Source organism: Bos grunniens, chromosome 23 (genome assembly GCF_055505025.1).
Source record: "Bos grunniens cultivar Pamir isolate PY7600 chromosome 23, Bosgru_T2T1.0, whole genome shotgun sequence".
Taxonomy (NCBI): domain Eukaryota; kingdom Metazoa; phylum Chordata; class Mammalia; order Artiodactyla; family Bovidae; genus Bos; species Bos grunniens.
The window spans coordinates 43142228-43159274 of NC_141187.1; the positions used below are offsets into that span (position 1 = coordinate 43142228).

General features: G+C 46.1%; 1 protein-coding gene across 13 annotated transcripts in view; it reads right to left on the bottom strand.

The window, feature by feature from the left end:
• JARID2 (jumonji and AT-rich interaction domain containing 2) overlaps positions 1 to 17047 on the bottom strand; it is a 230442-nt gene that overhangs the window by 40995 nt on the left and 172400 nt on the right. For all 13 annotated transcript variants that reach the window (XM_086370206.1, XM_086370213.1, XM_086370205.1 and 10 more), the window contains 2 exons: positions 15602 to 15771; positions 1027 to 1203 (listed from right to left, as the gene is read on the bottom strand). In XM_086370206.1, coding sequence (XP_086226332.1) covers positions 1027 to 1203; positions 15602 to 15771 — 347 coding nt within the window. The remainder of the gene's footprint in view (positions 1 to 1026; positions 1204 to 15601; positions 15772 to 17047) is intronic.

Below are 17047 nucleotides of genomic sequence, written 5' to 3' on the forward strand. Positions count from 1 at the left end.
GAGTGCTCAGCCGTGAAGGAAAAGAATGAGGCGAACTTTCCTCTGCCTCAGTGACTTACCGGCAACACCAATTTTCTATCGTTTGTAGATGTGGGTGCTCTACGTTCTAGGGTCTCTGTGAGTCCCAGAGAACCTGGGTAAGAGCTCACAGAAAGCAGTCGTCACTGCTGCTGCCATCAGTGATCTTTCTTCTCATTTCCTTTCCCACCCCCGCCACACCCGACACTAATCCAGTTACTCATCAGTTCTCTCAACCCCACCCCTGCAGTATTTCTGTATCTGCCTCCACGTTTTTGTACTTGCATCCTCCCATCTGTACTGCCACCTTTTAGTCCCTTGTTACCTTGAGCCAGGTAATTGCCTACAATTATAGCCTTTCAATGTGTTTCCTCTTCTTGAAATCATTTCCCTTTATGAAATCCTCTTAACTGATGCCAGCTTAATCTTTTCAGAATATAACTCTGATTAAGTCAGCTCCCTGTTGAAAAACCACTGAGCACTTTCCATGGTCAACTCATTTATACTTTTCTCTTTCTCACAGTCGATCTTTCCTTCTTGTTTTTTGGGGCTACGTGTCCTGCCCCTGGAATGTTAACAGACAGGGGGAAGAAAACGAGTCTAGTTTCTACTACACATGCATGCCCCTGATTTCACAAGCTGGATAACTGCTGGAATCACAACAGTAAGTGAACGACAACAGCATCTTCATGCACTCATCTCGACCACGCCTGTTCAGATGCGGTATCTTCTGCCTCCAACCCCTACATCTGTGATCTTATGGAATCTACCATTACCTTCACAAACTTAAGAATATGTATCCAACAATCTATTTACCTCGAACACAACTGTTTGGACCATTTTATACCACCAATCTCTCCGTTAAGTGCCTGGTACTTGAAGAAGTATGCAAAATATCACTAACCCAACTCTGCCACCTCCATCATCTTCTCAACATATGATCTACTCCACCCTTCACTCAAAGCTCTGGATTTTATCTGTTAAATCCAAATTCAACAGTGGACCTACCATGTCCGTTGTGAACATGCTTGTGGGTTTTTCCTTTCCTGGGGGTTGACTGGCATGAAGATGAAGCATTGTTGGTGGCTGCTTTGACGTCTTCTGTCTCATCATCTTCCTCCTCAACATCCTCCTCGTCCTGAGAGCTTCCGAAATACACCATGCTGTTGGGCAGCGCAGGAGAACCTGGCGGGGTCAAAAGGAGGGGCATAAACACGGGCCTGAGTCTCCACCCCTTCCAGAGCCCACTTCAAGTGGAAAGTGAAGGTCACTCAGTGGGGTCTGACTCTTTGTAACCTCATGGACTGTACAGTCCGTGGAATTCTCCAGGCCAGAATACTGGATTGGGTAGCCTTTCCCTTCTCCAGAGGATCTTACCAACCCAGGGATCAAACCCAGGTTTCCCGCATTGCAGGTGGATTCGTTACCAGCTGAGCCACCAGGGAAGCCCAAGAATACTGGAGTGGGTAGCCTATCCCTTCTCCAGTGGATCTCCCCAACCCAGGAATCGAACTGGGGTTCCTGCATTGCAGGTGGATTCTTTACCAACTGAGCCATCAGGGAAGCCCAAGTGGACCCATGTACTAAATTACAAACTTAAATCCTCATGACTGAGCAGATAAAACAAAGCAATTCATCTCTACTGCCATTTTTATTTTTCAAACATCCTCCAGGAAATAGAACTCTATCTGTGTCCCTTTAACAGATTTCAGGCAAAATGCCCAGCAGGGAGGAGGGACGATGCCATTCACCAAACATAACAAATCAAAAATTTTCAAATCTCATTTGACTATTCTTGAGAAGGGAGTGGGGAAAACACCAAAGACTGAATTGAGCAAAAAAAAAAAAAAAAAACACAACAAAAAACCCTACCCACAGTGTCAAGGACATGAGACTATTCTGGGTTACATCGTCTAAACTTAAAAAGTATGAACTTAAGCAAATGAATGTAAAATGAAAAAAAAAAAAAAAAGAGAGAGAGAGAGAGACAAGTGATAAAAACAAAATATGACATTTCCTTATAAAAGGAATCTGTCTCATATTCATAGGGGGTGAGTGACAGGTATGGATTCCAAAATCACAATATATTTGGAAGCTACTTTGATATTATGATCAGGTTAATAGCATGTAAAATTATTAAAATAAATTCTTGCATAACACTAACTAGAAGACTGGCTTAAATAAATTTAAAAATCAAAAAAACCTCTTCATAGAACCCAATCCCTTACTCCTTTTACACCTTAACCTCCTCATCGCCAAACGTTTTTGCTTCTGAACCTAAGACAGAACAGTAACACCAGAAAGCAAGCTCAATATTACAAAGACGCACAATACCGTTCTTCTTTATTAAATCATGAATTTTCAGAAGGAGATCGGTCAATTCACTGGTATACTGTTTGGGACCAAAGGCTGTTAATTTTTTTTTTTAATAATCAATTAGTCAGTTAATTGTTAATTGATTAATTGATCAATTTTTGAAACCCTTGAGTTAATTTCTGGCAGTAACTTTCATTTTCTTTCCCATTAAGTATCCAGAGAAGAGCTGCCATCAAGTAACAGAAGAATAAATGTTAAGTTCATTTCTTCTCTTGCCAGTGTCCTGTGAATGAGCTAACACTTCAGGAGTATCCGTCAAGATTCAAGTAACTGAATGTGCTCTCCTTCCCAAACTGGATCTCAAACTTCAACCACAATGGCTAATTTAATCATTCCAGCATCAGGGCTACCTGTTCTAACAAGGAAATGGACGTGAACGAGCAGCCTCAGAGCACTGAAGCGGCGAACCACGACTGCCCAGCTCCCGGAAACGCAAAGACAAAGACAGCACCTTCCACTTGTTGTCAGCATGACCTACTGATACTCAAACACCCCAGCCCGCAAGTTATATGGGTCATAGCACTGAATGGAAACGAAACTCCAAAGGGATGTGTGTGACAAACACTCTGTGTAACATAACTGGAGACACTCTGACCAAAGCCATTTCCTTTGTTTTCTCCCCTTTGATCATTTCCAATTAGAAGCAGGTTCTCAACAGAAGGAAGGTCTGTCAGAGGCTTTGGGGAAAACCATCTGATCAAGCAGAAGTTAGAAGATGAAGCTTTTTAAAAAAAAGAAAAGAGGAGGAAATATCTGGCCTTTTTCCTACTAGAACAATATATTTACCCTTGTACCAAGTGGTTTTAAAACAACTAGTACAAGACTGAATAGAAAAAGAAGTGACACCATCCTTCCCAGCTTTGTACTTAAAAGTTTCCAGTCGGAACATATCATTCACAGAGACACACAAAGTACCTCCAAGGCCAAATGTACCTACATCGATAGGTCATTTCCTAAATCTAACCTTAAAAAAAAAAAAAATCTTTATTGAATTTATTACACAACTGCTTGTGTTTTACGTTTGGTTTTGGCCATGAGGCATGTGGGATCTCAGCTGCTCACCCAGGGATAAACCCACACCCCCTGCACTGGCAGGTGAGGTCTTAAGCCTCTGGGCCAACAGGGAAGTCCCCTAAATCTAGGCGTTTAAGGAAAAAACCAGGAAACCTTATTTCAGCGCTCAAAAAGCGGTTCTGAGTTAAAAAAAAAATTATAAAGAAAGAAAGGAAAGGAAATTTCCCATAAACTCCAACTCATTCTAGCATGTGACATGACATCAAGTAACACATTACATGCTGTCAGACAGAGCTGGGGACCCAGCACTTGCCAGTGACAGACTCAGCCATTAAATTTTCCTCTTCAGTAAAAGAAGAACGAGGTTAAACACATTTCTTCAAGTTCCTTCAAGATCAAAATAGCCACACCTAATTTCTCTTACAGTAAAGCCTCCCTGCACACTGTGTCGGATGCGCTGACCAGCGCGGCTGAAATCAGAAAGCGGACTATACAGGACCACGCAGAGCAGGTGTGTGTGTAGACCCTGCAGTCACTTCCACAGCTCACTCTGCCCTCCACTGGAGGGAAGCAGGATTGCAGGATGGAATTTCAGGAGGTCAGCCAGTACCCCCTTGCCTTGCTCCATCCCATCAGGATCAGGAGAGAAGGCAATAAACTCTGCAACTGAAGCCATTTGGGAGCAAAGCAAGTCTGCCCAATTCTGGGCAAAATCCACACGAACCACATGAGAAATTAAGAAGTAACTGCCACCTACAGAGTCTGTTGAGGATTTTTTGAAACTCAAACCCAATACATGAAGCATCACATTCCTTATGTTCAAAACTCTGAGAAAGGGGTGAGCACTAAATTTATGCCAAAGAACTAAAACGGAGGAAATGTTGAGGAGCTCAGTTCAGAACCCAAGTTTCATTAATATCCTACAGAAAGCAAACAGGGTAATTTTAACAAAAGAAAAAAGCAACCAAACTTATGAATCCATTTCTTTAAGCAGCTTCTCAGCCAAGTATACACAGTGATGTAACCTGATGCGTGTTCTATAGGGAAATGTGCAGTAGGAAGCAGAACACCAGCGAAGGGGTAGGGAGCGTGCTCCCTGCGGGAGTCACTCTTAAAGCAAAACTTACAATAATATAAGATTTTTCTGATGGGACTGGCTCTGCAGTCAAGAGGTGGAAAAGACACAAGTATGGGGGCACAGGGGATAAAAGCGATTGCTTTCACCCTAAAAAGTAATGTGGGTTCCCTCCTAAATGACTTGCTGGTTGGACCTAAAGACAAAGCATCAACAAAATAAAAGACAATACAGATGCTCAAATAAGAAGAGGAATGGAGACTCTTGTGATGAAAGGAGAAGGGATCAGTGGAGGAAAAAGACTAGTGCTTGATAAGAAGCAGCCTTGGGCAGAAAGGTCAGAGCTAACAGAGTCAGGATGCCCTTGGCTCAAATAATAAGCCTGTGCCAATTCTCCCCTCTGCATCATGGCCTGGGTAGAGCCTTACCACCTTCCACGTTTCATTTAAAAAGCCACTGCCAATCTCAGGAGTGGCCCCATCAACTATAGCTTCTCCCCCAGAAGGAACATACCTTCAGAATTTTTCTGGGTACCTGCATACCTGTACCTCTTGTTAACCTTGTTAACAAGTTAAAGCATGCAGAAAAGACTAAATCCAACAACAATGAATATTCCAAACCTCGGTCACCACACAGCTACTGGTAATCCCTCTAAGACCCGCTGACATGTCCACTTAGAAGTGATGGAGAGGGTCAAGCCAACATTCCAGATCAGGGGGAACCACAGCAACCAGGAAAAAGCAGCAAAAACAGCTTTTCTTTCTCTCTCATTGACACAAAACCAGGAAGATCATCTCACATGGCATAACCAAGGTGATAGGGAAACACAGACGGCTAAATACCTAGAAAATAACTGCAGAAGAACCTCAAATACATAAGAGAGCCAAAAGCATCTGAGAAACCAAACTATCGGACATTCACAGAGAGCATTTCTCTCTTCTTAGCCAAGATACAAGCTCGATTAGCTAATTTACAAAAAAGCTTAGAGGAGGAGGAATCTGTATACAGATGAAGGAAAGGGTATTTTGAAGCCTTGCAAACAGCCAATAGTCTGGATTATTTATCACTGGTAAAATCACCCCCTTCCTCCTTATAAAATGGGTGAATGGGTCCATTTGCTAATCCAGTTGAAGCTGTGTGCATGGAAAGTTAACATTTAGCATCTGAAAACAGAAGACTGCGTGTTTTTAGAATTTTTGATTAAAAATGGTCTGCAACTCATGGATTCTCACACTTAAGAAGCAAACTTCCTCTCTAGAAAATTTATTAGGGAAACTTTTTGCCTCCAAACATCAGGTGAAGTAAACTTTTGAAAACCTCATTGTGGGCCTAGCATTCAGGAAAATGGGGCATGGATCTACAGAGATGAAAATAGGATGGGAGAGATGGGAAATACAACAAGGAAAAGCTTCCTCCAGAAGAGAAATCATCTCCTCCCATGGCAGACCACTACGGTAAAAACAAGGGGTCTGAGAAAGGGCTGAGCGGCCCCTACCTGGGTCCTGGGGTGGGCTCCCTCCCCTCCGCAGGTACCAGCCCCTCTTGTGAGGTTAATCAACAAGTCAGAGAGGTTACCTCATCACACAGAATAACTCCATCTATCTCCTCCATGGGCTTCCCTGGTGGCTCAGAAGAAGGTAAAGAATCCACCTGCAGCGCAGGAGACCTGCATTAGATCCCTGGGTTAGGAAGACCCCCTGGAGGAGGGCTTGGCAACCCACTCCAATGTTCTTGCCTGGAGAATCCCATGGACAGAAGAGCCTGGAGGGCTACAGTCCACAGGACTCGCAAAGAGTCGGACATGACTGAGCGACTAAGCACATCTCCTCTACAAACTCTGTAGTTTTAAAGCAGTCATCAATGAAAGGTGAGTGCTTTTAATGTGTTATGAGGGTTATGGATGGCATCAGAGAAGGCAATGGCACCCCACTCCAGTACTCTTGCCTGGAAAATCCCATAGATGGAGGAGCCTGGTGGGCTGCAGTCCATGGGGTCACTAAGAGTCGGACACGACTGAACGACTTCACTTTCACTTTTCACTTTCATGCACTGGAGAAGGAAATGGTAACGCACTCCAGTGTTCTTGCCTGGAGAATCCCAGGGACAGGGGAGCCTGGTGGGCTGCCATCTATGGGGTCGCACCAGCAGCATGGATGGCATAGGGAACGGGGGGCAGGGGGTATACACGTGTACTTACAGTTTTCTATTAAAATCACAGGCAGATTTTTCTCTCCTGATTATTCAAGCGCATTAGCAAACGTAAAAAAAAAAATCTGAACTTGGATCAGTCGGTGGAATCGGGAGTGCAGAACGCATCTGTGCTTTGCCAAAGCCGTATTTCATTACTTTTCAGAATTAGTTGGCAATGTCTCCACAATATTTACTGAAGTGAAAACCAAATGTTTTCATCTGGACAAAAATCAAACTGTGGTATGTTACAACCACAACAGAAATCATTTTAATCCAAAAGCTTGCTTTCTCTAATTTGGGCTGCGGTTTCTGTAAAATTGGATTCTTCTCTGTGAATCATGTACACACAAGCCCTCTTTCTCATTATCTTCCCTCCCCCGACCAGTTCTTTATCTTAACAAGCTAAACATAGCTCGTTCTGCTAGATTTTGGAAAAGACCCTAAAGGGATTCCCCGCCCGCTGTCATTTAGCTGGGGAGTCAAATTCTGTAGCTTGAGCTCACACACTCCAGGCTGTGCCCCGGATTTGGCATGTTTGTGATGGATCTTCAGGAAACACACAGAGAATGGAAGCAATCGGGCCCTATTACCACGTGCTCAGACGCTCAGTCGGGTCCAGCTTTTTGCAACCCCATGGACCGCAGCCCACCAGGCTCCCGTTTCCATGGAATTCTCCAGGCAAGAACACAGAAGCCGTTTGCCATTTCCTATTCCAGGGGATCTTCCCGACCCAGGGATGTTCTCTATCACTAATGCCACCTAGGAAGCCCATTATCATATTAAAAAACCAAACTTCAAAGGGAACAGGTCGGGTCTGGGCCGGGGGCAGGGAGATAGTTATTCACTGATTTTCTGAGTTCCAGGAGAGGAGAGCTCCATCCTTTGAAACCGAACAGTTACCAGAGAAAGTGGGTGCGACCTTGGCCCGTTAATCCCACCATCTACGTACCCAGCACTGAGCCAAGCACCTGTGACCCACACCCGCCCTGTACACCCACACACCTCATCCAAGTGCCCCGGGAGACCAGGACAACTGTGACGCACAGCCTGATGGTCTGCCTCTTCCACGTCAGCCTTTACAATTTACCAGGGAATAAGAATTTCCACCAGGGCTTCCCAAGCCCTGCCCGTTCCCATGTAACTCTTAAGATCGGGTACTAAATCCATCTGCTATTTTCTTTAGAGTGATTTACTTTCATGATTTAAATGACTTTTCTCTATTATATCAGTATAAATTTAATATCATGTGCCCTAAAAAGAAAAGGTAATTAACATTACGATCAAAGTTTCACCCTACTTCATATTAATATTAAAGGTTAAAGGTAATTAATATTACGATCAAACATTCACCCTACTTCATTTCTGGCGCCACCAAGCAGCAGGACTCGGGGAAGAGCCCTCCAGCCGAAGTCCAAACGCAAAGGGAGGCCCTAGCTCCTTATGGTACAAGAAGGCTGGGTAATGGGGCCTCTACTGAAACTGGTCTTCCTTTTATTACACACATATCAAAACCAAGGGCGCCAGTCATTGGACTACATGGAGTCTGAAAGTCCAGGATGACGTGCCAGCTTGGCAGTCATGTACCCTCTTGTCGGGAGACTCAAGTTTACTTGCCTGTACAATGGGCTTAGTATCTTCAGATGTAACAACTGTGATGACCCCGAAGGCTGTGAGGTAACACAGGACAAAGCACTCTCGACACCCACGTGGCAGTGCCATTTTTAGGGTGACACACAGCTCAGGAACAAAACAACTCACAACTATGAAAGCAGGCTGCCCCTTCCACAGATGAGGGCAAAGGTGATTTACTTCCTACCTGCTTTCCTAAATGGGAGAGTCTGCAGACTGGCCACTGGGAGAGGATGGGGTGGGGCCCAGAAAGAGGACGGAGACACAAAACGAACTCAGTAGTTAGTCTGGAATTTGGGAACAAGTGGCAGAGCAACGCCTGTGAGGGCTGGAAAGCTTCAGCCCTTGGGAGCCTTTTTTCAGGAAGAACAGCGAGGAAGTGGCAATGTGACTGTCCTCTCAGAAGCCTCCTCTGCAGTTACGAGTTCCCAGGTGTGGCTGCCTGACCCCACGATTAGGCAATGCCTCCAGCAGAGCAGAGCTTGGGAAATCCCATGGATAGAGGAGCCTGGTGGGGTACTCAGTCCACGGAGTCGCAAGGGTCGGACACGACTGAGCCGCCACCACCACCACCAGAGCGGGGCACATGTTCTCTTTGCAAGAGCCCTGACACGAGGGTCTCAGCAACGAAAACCACCTTCCCACCTGACAGTTCACAGGGAGACCTGACCCAGCCGAGCACAGAGACGGGAGAAAGCGCCTTTAATTAGCAGCTGAACAAGCGGCTTCCTATCTTCCCCCGTTGTCATCTACACCCATGGCTTGAAACACACATGAACAAGCACACATCCGGATCTCCCTGCCGCAAATGAACACAACGCACAGGTCACACCACATGGAGAGCGCAGTGGGCTCAACCTATGTCACTTCCACCCATCACGTATGCAACAGGAAACAAGTCAGAAATTCACTTCACTGCGGCCACACAGAGCCCATCCCAAGTGTGCTCTCTCCACAGGGAAAGCGCCCACGGACCTTAATAGAGACGTAAATACAGGGCAAGGGGCACCGTGCCTCTAGGACGTGGACACTGGCCACTTCAGCGCTGTCAGCTGTCGGCCAGGTGCGCCACAAACAAAACAGGACTAACCTTACTTCCAGATTTCTGCCCCCATCGACCTTCTTTCTCTAAATGGGATTTCAGAAAGGATGAGAAATACTGAGGCAATCAGCAGAAAGTAGGGAAGAGGCCGGAGACAATCTGAGAAGCACACTGACTCGGTGCCGGCAGCCACAGGCGGGAGCAAGGACTGGCTTCATCTCCAGGGAGGGCAGAGCCTGGTCAGGGGCCAGCTGGCCTGGAGCACGGCCAACCCTCTGAGCAAAACGTCTTGGAGTCTGAACGACCGATCGAGGTCACAGAGCAATTAGAGGGGCCCCATCCCTCCCCTCCTGGGCGCTTCAGGAGCCGATGGTTTCATATTTCTTCATAATGAGCCTGATAAACTCTTCTGGCAAATAAACTGCTTGCTCAGCACAACTCAGCCAAGTGTACAGACTCTGTTGGAAAACCAAGCATATGAGGAACATAAGGCTGGTTTAGTGTGAAGAAACGTGAGGACGGCCACTGGAATCCTCAGGGTAGCGAGAACATCACTTTGTTACCCCTCCCAAAAAATTAAGATGCAACACCTCCCAAAAAGGATTCGTCCAGAAAAGAGCTGTGTACCACTGTGACAGAGGGCCCTCCTCCCCAAAGACTTCAGTACCGTAAAGCACTCCCATTTCGCTCAAGGAAGTTCATTATCAGAGCCATGGTGCTCCTCGCAATCGGAGGGTTATTTAATTGCTTTCTAGCAGGTTAATCCCCTTTCGTTTTGTGACCTTTAAATCACCCCAAGCTTTTTCATTTGCCCTACTTACAATTTATCGACCTCAATACCCAAAGTCAGTATTCTATCGAAATACACATGCCTTGCCGATAAAGCTGGTGACTGTCTTTAGAGAAAGTTCCATGGGTGGCCTGTCTCTTCTGGTACTGCATTCTCCTTGGCTGGTCTTTTAAACTGTCCCTCATCCGTGTCACTTGGAGGAACCTGTTCCCCTCCCCTGTTCATCTCCTAAATTCACCAGGAAATACTAAGGGGCTGGATGGTACCACAGGCCCCATCTGGTCCGCTTCGCACCCGTAATTTAGTCTAACTCCACAGCAACCACATGCTGACTGCACATCCATTTTACAAAAGAGGACACCGAGGCTGAAAGCTTTAAGTCACCTGCCCAGGATCCACTAGCATCCATCGGCCTCCTGCCTGTCTTCCTACAATAGCCCACTGCTTAGGCTTTGGTAGCCTGGATCCATTTTTTTAATGCTGCCATGATCAACTTATTCAACAAAGGTCTAAACCCGTGAGGTCTTCCCCTCAGCCAAAGAACCATGGTGACTATCCAGCCTGGGCCCACAGCACCTAACACATCAGACTCCCTGCTTTAACGAGGGGTCAGCTCTCCAAGCCACGAAGTCACCGCCCAGCCTTGGAAGGGGCTTCTGCAGACCTTTTTCTGTCTGTAAAGCCAGCTCCCCACCAGGGCCTGTGCAGGGCGCCCTTCCCTCCGGCTCCACCTGTGCCCTCCCCCAGCACGCCACTCTGGCACCTGCATGCGGGGCCAGTGCACTGCACCTGTCAGGCCACTCTCCTGTTGTGATCTCTGTTTTCTAGTTTCTGGCACTGAAAACAGTTCAATAGAGGCCAAGTTAATTAGCAATTGAATGACAAGTGACCGCTGAAGATTCTCTAGGACCTGGGAAACAAAAGGCAAGTAGTCCCCAAACAGAAAGGATTGCTTCACCAGGGCTGACAGTGGGGGGTGGGGTGGGGGTCTTCCCTACTAACTCCTCCCTGTGAGGCTGGCCTGTGACACCCAGGGTCAGAAGAAGCGAGCATGTAGGTGTGTATTTTCAGGGATCCTCCTTGGGAATCCCCTTTATTTGCACTGTCCCCCAAAGAGGAAAATATAAATAAGAGACTCATCTAGCCTGCCACTGCTCCACTGCTTGTCTTCCAAATCTGCAAACAGTCATAGTCAGAAGAAAGAGAAGATGACGGGGCTCATTAAGAACAACGGGTGACAAAAAACGCAGCGACGGCACATCCCCCCTTCTCTGCAGATCTACACCCCAAGAAAGAGGCTAATTATGCCTCTGGCAGGACCCATGCAGACCCTCTCCAAAGCAGCCATTTAAAGATAAAGACACAGCAAGCAAGCACATCGGCTGCTTGCACCATCAAGCTTGCTTATCCTTTGGAAGTTTCAGGTCACCACGTTAAGCAGTAAAAAAGAGAGTCCTACCAAACTCAGCTTTTCGAAAGGTCCCTACCTGCCTTTAGACAGATTTTTTTTTTAATCTCTAAAGCTTATCTCTGAACAACTTGCTGCTGTGTTGACATGTACACACACTTCTCAGAATTATTAATGGCACAGTTTTTTCCTCACCCCAGTTTACAATGAAGTTGTGGGGAGAAGGGGGGTCTTGGGTTTGCTGGGGGTCACTGATGGGTAATAAACACCGAGACTTAAAGAACTCCATGAACCAGCTTTCTCTCCATCCCAAGATCCATTCTCTTCCATGTTTCAAATCAGCACTGAGGCTGTTCTGGATAATAATTGAAGACCAGAGAAAAGGATGATGTGCAATCCTTGGCAACAAACATCGTTTCCAGGTCTCTGGTTCCGGCATGATTTTTGCAGCTGGGCTTTCTCTCCTATCATTACTGAGCTTATCAGGGCTGCCTCCTTTACTGGATCTGTGCTTGCTTCCACCCACGGGTGATGGAGCGGTTTGGTTCTTGAGGCTGAACATGAAGTCTGGGGCCCAGACAAGCTCTGTCTGGCTTGGAACTTCAGCCAGAGAAGCAGTAGCAGAATTAGACTGCAGGTATAAAGAAATGGTAATCAAATTCTCAACCATCAACTTTGTCTGTAAAGATTCCTGATGAGGATAAGTGTCACCAGCAGTCGATATCTAAAAGTGAGAAATACATCTACATGTAAATCGAGAATCAGATAAATGATGGGACACCCACACGATGGAATGGGTATTTATGTGATACTGAAACAGGAAACCAGACTGCCAAAATAAAATGCAATTCCATTTGGGGTGTGGGACTTATAAACACATAGAAGGCTCAGCAGTATTTTCACTGAGGAGGTGGTAAACAGTGCTTGTCTCCAGGAGACTGGAGAGAAGGGTATTTTGATTTTTTGATTTTTGGCCTTTTTCTCCCTCTTTTCCACTGATCTTCCTAACACTTGATTTTGCATTTAAAACTGAAATAAAATTTTTAAAGTGCCACTACAACAGACACCGTCTATTTAACCCTTGTATACTTCAAAATACAAGTTTTAATTGGTTCAAACAATTCTGTATTAAAATACGCTGTCTAATACCACCGCACGCATCACATTTCCAGGAACATGTATCTCAGTGTATCACCTACCGTTTGAGGTTTTAAGGAAAGCCATATCAGATAAAACACACTTGACATCACAAGTGTGTTTTTAAAATAAAATACCTTAAATCTAAAAAGTTCAGGACGAAGAGTAAGAGAGTACAACACTGCGTCAGAACCTTATTGTGTTTCAACTAAAAACGAACAACAAAACCTGTTTTATTGTCTGGCTCATCAATGTAGGAATAATTTTCCAGCCTCAGAGCATTTTTCCAAAATTATTTTAAAAAACGTCTTAGGTTTCACTTCCTGAAACATCTGTTCCATCTGACAAGTCAAAGAAGTAAACTTTATATATGCAAAGACATGATACTCCTATGTCTAGAGTTTGTCAATGTCAATGTCAAAGACTCTAGATGTGATGTTTTCCTCCATCACCAATGACGCCACCCCACAGCAGCCTGACCACCTGCCCGTCACCCTCGCCTCTCCTCTTCCTTTCCCCCTTCACAGCCAATCCTGCACCTCTTTCCTGCTGGGTTTTCACACTATCCTTTCCATCTCCACTTTCAACACTCAGGATCACCAGGCTCCGTCCACAAGCAGCCACGTCAAACCCAAGGGAGATGCTGGCAGGAGGCCCCGCCACCCCACCTCCCCTTCGTGAGGGCCGAGTGGTCCACACCGGAACACGATTACCCTCCTCCTGTATGTCCTCAGAGTCTCCAGGACCATCAATGGCCTGTAATGTCAAACAAAAACCTCAGCCCTTTATCTTCCCTTGGCCAACAATTCAGTCCCAAAGCTAACTGGGTGTGAGAGGGTGGGGTGGGGTGGGGGTGAAGAACAACCAGAGAAGCCAGTCTGGGTTGAGAGAGCCCCAACAGGGTGAAGACGTGTTCACACATGGGGCAGCACACTCATGGGGTCGGAGCAAAGTGCAATCAGGAGGGCTCCATGGGAAGGGTGGCGGCAGAGATGGGCATGGGGCACTCTGGAAAAAAATGGGTAAGTAATCTGTAGATATAACAGGAGCCAGCTTTCTCCAAGTTTAATACGGAAAAAAGAAAACCAGAGTGAACCCTTTGGTTCTAAACTAAAACCAGAGGTATGGTGCTCACTCACGGATTTTAACAGGTCTAGAGACACAAATATATATACTTAATGAGCATGTGTGTACATGTGCACACACACGCCCTTGCACACATGCGTGAGTACTTAGTCACTCAGTCGTGTCCAACTTTTTGCAACCCCATGGACTGCAGCCCGTCAGGCTCCTCTGTCCATGGGGATTCTCCAGGCCAGAATACTGGAGTGGGTTGCCAGGCCCTCCTCCAGGGGATCTTCCCAACCCAGGTCTCCCACACTGCAGGTGGATTCTTTACCAGCTGAGCCACAAGGGAAGCCCAAGAATACTGGAGGGGGTAGCCTATCCCATCTCCAGCAGATCTTCCCAACCCAGGAATTGAACCGGGGTCTCCCACATTGCAGGTGGATTCCTCACCAGCTGAGCCACCAGGGAAGCCCACATACACAAACACAAACAATGCATTTCCCTCCCACAGCTGTGAGCACACCTCAGGCCCAGATCCCAACTTCAGAAGAGAAGATGTCCCTTAAAGTAAACAGGGCTCCTTGGAGAAATGGCCCATGCAGGCCTGAGGGAGGGGATATGTGAGATGAGCCTGGGGCCCTCTGAGATGCCAGCTTGCAGGGGCTTCACTGATGGGATCTGGGACAACCAAACGTCAAAATAAAGGAGAGTAACAGATTACAACCTTCTCAACAAAACAGGAAACGAGTCCACACAGACACCAAAAAATGAGCATATCAAGTCTGATAAGAAATGAAATAGAGAGTTTCAAAGAGTCTCCCAATGAAATACATGTAAGTTGCAAAGGCTGCCAAGGGTCCACTTACAGTGGAAAAGCCTGAGAGACTCCCCCTCAATCAGTGACCAACCTGAGCACCATCAAAGGACAGGCTGACAGACCACCCCCAGCAGGATTAAGAGAGAATTCCCTCCTATGATACTCTTGCCCGAAATGGAGATACCTCCTTTCCCATCCTGTGTTCTCCTCTCTTCGTTCCTGGAGTAAACACGTTCCCAAATGAGGCCGTGTAAACCCAAACTCATCCTTCATTACAAAACAGCATCCTCACCGTGCTCTCTTGTCCATCGGTCCCATTTGTATGTATTTCCACTCTTACCTACACCTAGAAGGTTTTACTGCTGTTTCTCCCCAAGTAGTGTGTGTGTGGGGCGGGGCGGGGGGGGGGGGGGGTAGTAAGCCCTCCCACCATAGCATGGCTTATTCCCAGACCTCATGACACAAAAGGAAAAGGGACTTCACACCCATCCACAACCAGCCCACCAATAATAATAATAAAAACTACAAACCAGAAAGCTGAGTTAGCAAAAGCATGTGTGTGATGGTGGGGTGACAGAGGTACTCAATGGATGTCAGGGAGAATCAATTATAAAAATGTGAACCCATACAGTATGACAGTGCATGCTAAGAAGCCAAAAAAAGGCGATTCAAGAGTAAGAGGGGGACTTCCCTGGTGGTCCAGTGGCTAAGACCCCACACTCCCAATGCGGGGGGCCTGGCTTCAACCCCTGATCAGGAAAGGAGATCCCATATGCTACAAGTAAGGCCCAGTGGAGCCAAATGAATAAATACAATAACGACAACAACAACAGCAAAGAACCAGAGGAAAAGAGAAGAAGACTCGAGCACCTTCTTGGCGGGACCCCTCATTTCACACATCAACCAGGCTGGGGAATCGCAGGTGTGCAGCACAGAGACCAAAGTCAATGCCAACACCCAGGGGTGGCCTTGCGGTGGCCTTGTCCCTTCTTCTTTTCAACCAGGCTGCCCCCCTCAAACTGGCAACAGAGTCTTACCTCGAAGGCAGAGAAAGGTAAGAAAATCTTCTGTCTTAGGCTTCCTTTTAGAGAGGTCAGAAATCTGAGTAGCTGGAGGGGGTAGCAAAGGCTCCACTATCTTGACTGGAGTTGTGCTGGGACTATTCGGCTGGGATTGAGCAAACTTCCTTTGTGCTTGCAGCCTGGGCCTGGAAGAGCAAGAGAAAATTAAAAAGAAATTAACCAGAGATCAGAAGATACAGATCTACGTGCAGCAATAAAATCATGACACAAAAGGGAAGAAAGACCCTTTGTTTCAAGCAAATTCTTTGTTTCTAATTAAGGTTCTGTATATCTCTCACACTCTCATAAACCACAAGCCTGCTTTAAAGGGCAATAAATTTGCTTAAAAGGCTGTGTTTTCTAAACTGACAATATACACCATGATCCTGTGTGTATGTGTGTACACAAGCACATGCCTGTGCAAACCACGTGTGTGCCTGGGTATTTCAAAACCAGCAGCCGTATTAGATGATATGGGATTAACGGCTTTGGTGCTTTCTGTATACCACCTGCCACATGTACTTAGCAGTGTGAGCTCACAGGATACCGTCACAAACGCATGCACGACGCCCTTCATACTGCATAAGGACACTCCGCCCACCTTGGTCTGTCACTGACCTGGTCTTACACCCCAACCTCTAGGCTCTTGTGACTCCAATCCAGCCACATAAATTCCCTATATATGCTTTAATTACATGCAGGCGGATCTACTTTCCTATTCTATTCAAAACCCATCATTCATGGCCAAATCATGGGTTGCCTTCTGCCTGCACAGAAACCCTAAAATCCTGAAGGATTCAAAACACTGGCTTTGACCTACCTTCAGGCCTCTTCCCTATTACCATCCTACATAGACATCAACTCCCTAATTCATCAACTTGGTGTCTACAAATCATAGCTTCGACCTTGTTCGTTTACACAAGTTTATGAGTCAGCATGCATGTGTGTTGCTAAGTCGCTTCAGTCATGTCTGATTCTTTGTGATCCTATGGACTGTAGCCCACTAGGCTCCTCAGTCCATGGGATTCTCCAGGCAAGAATACTGGAGTGCGTTGCCATGCCCTCCTCCAGGGGACTGAACCCACACCTCTTATTCTCTTGCAGTGACAGGTGGGTTCTCTGATAATTAGCGCCACTGTTAGCCCCTTACATGCCAGACAATCTATTAATTTGAATCCTAGTGAACCTTGCAAAGGTTTCTTTACTTCTTCCCTAAAGTTAATTTTCCTTTCTCTACCTGAGTACTTTTACCCTCTGTATAACTGGTTTGACCTTTATCATAAATTGCCTATTAGCTTTTCCTTGAATTTTCAAGATCTCAACGCTTAATGGAAAGTAAGCACCTTCGACGGTGTGAACCTGTATGTGTCCTGCTTTAAACCACCCCTCTGGCCCTACTCATAAAGATGCTCAAGAAATAGT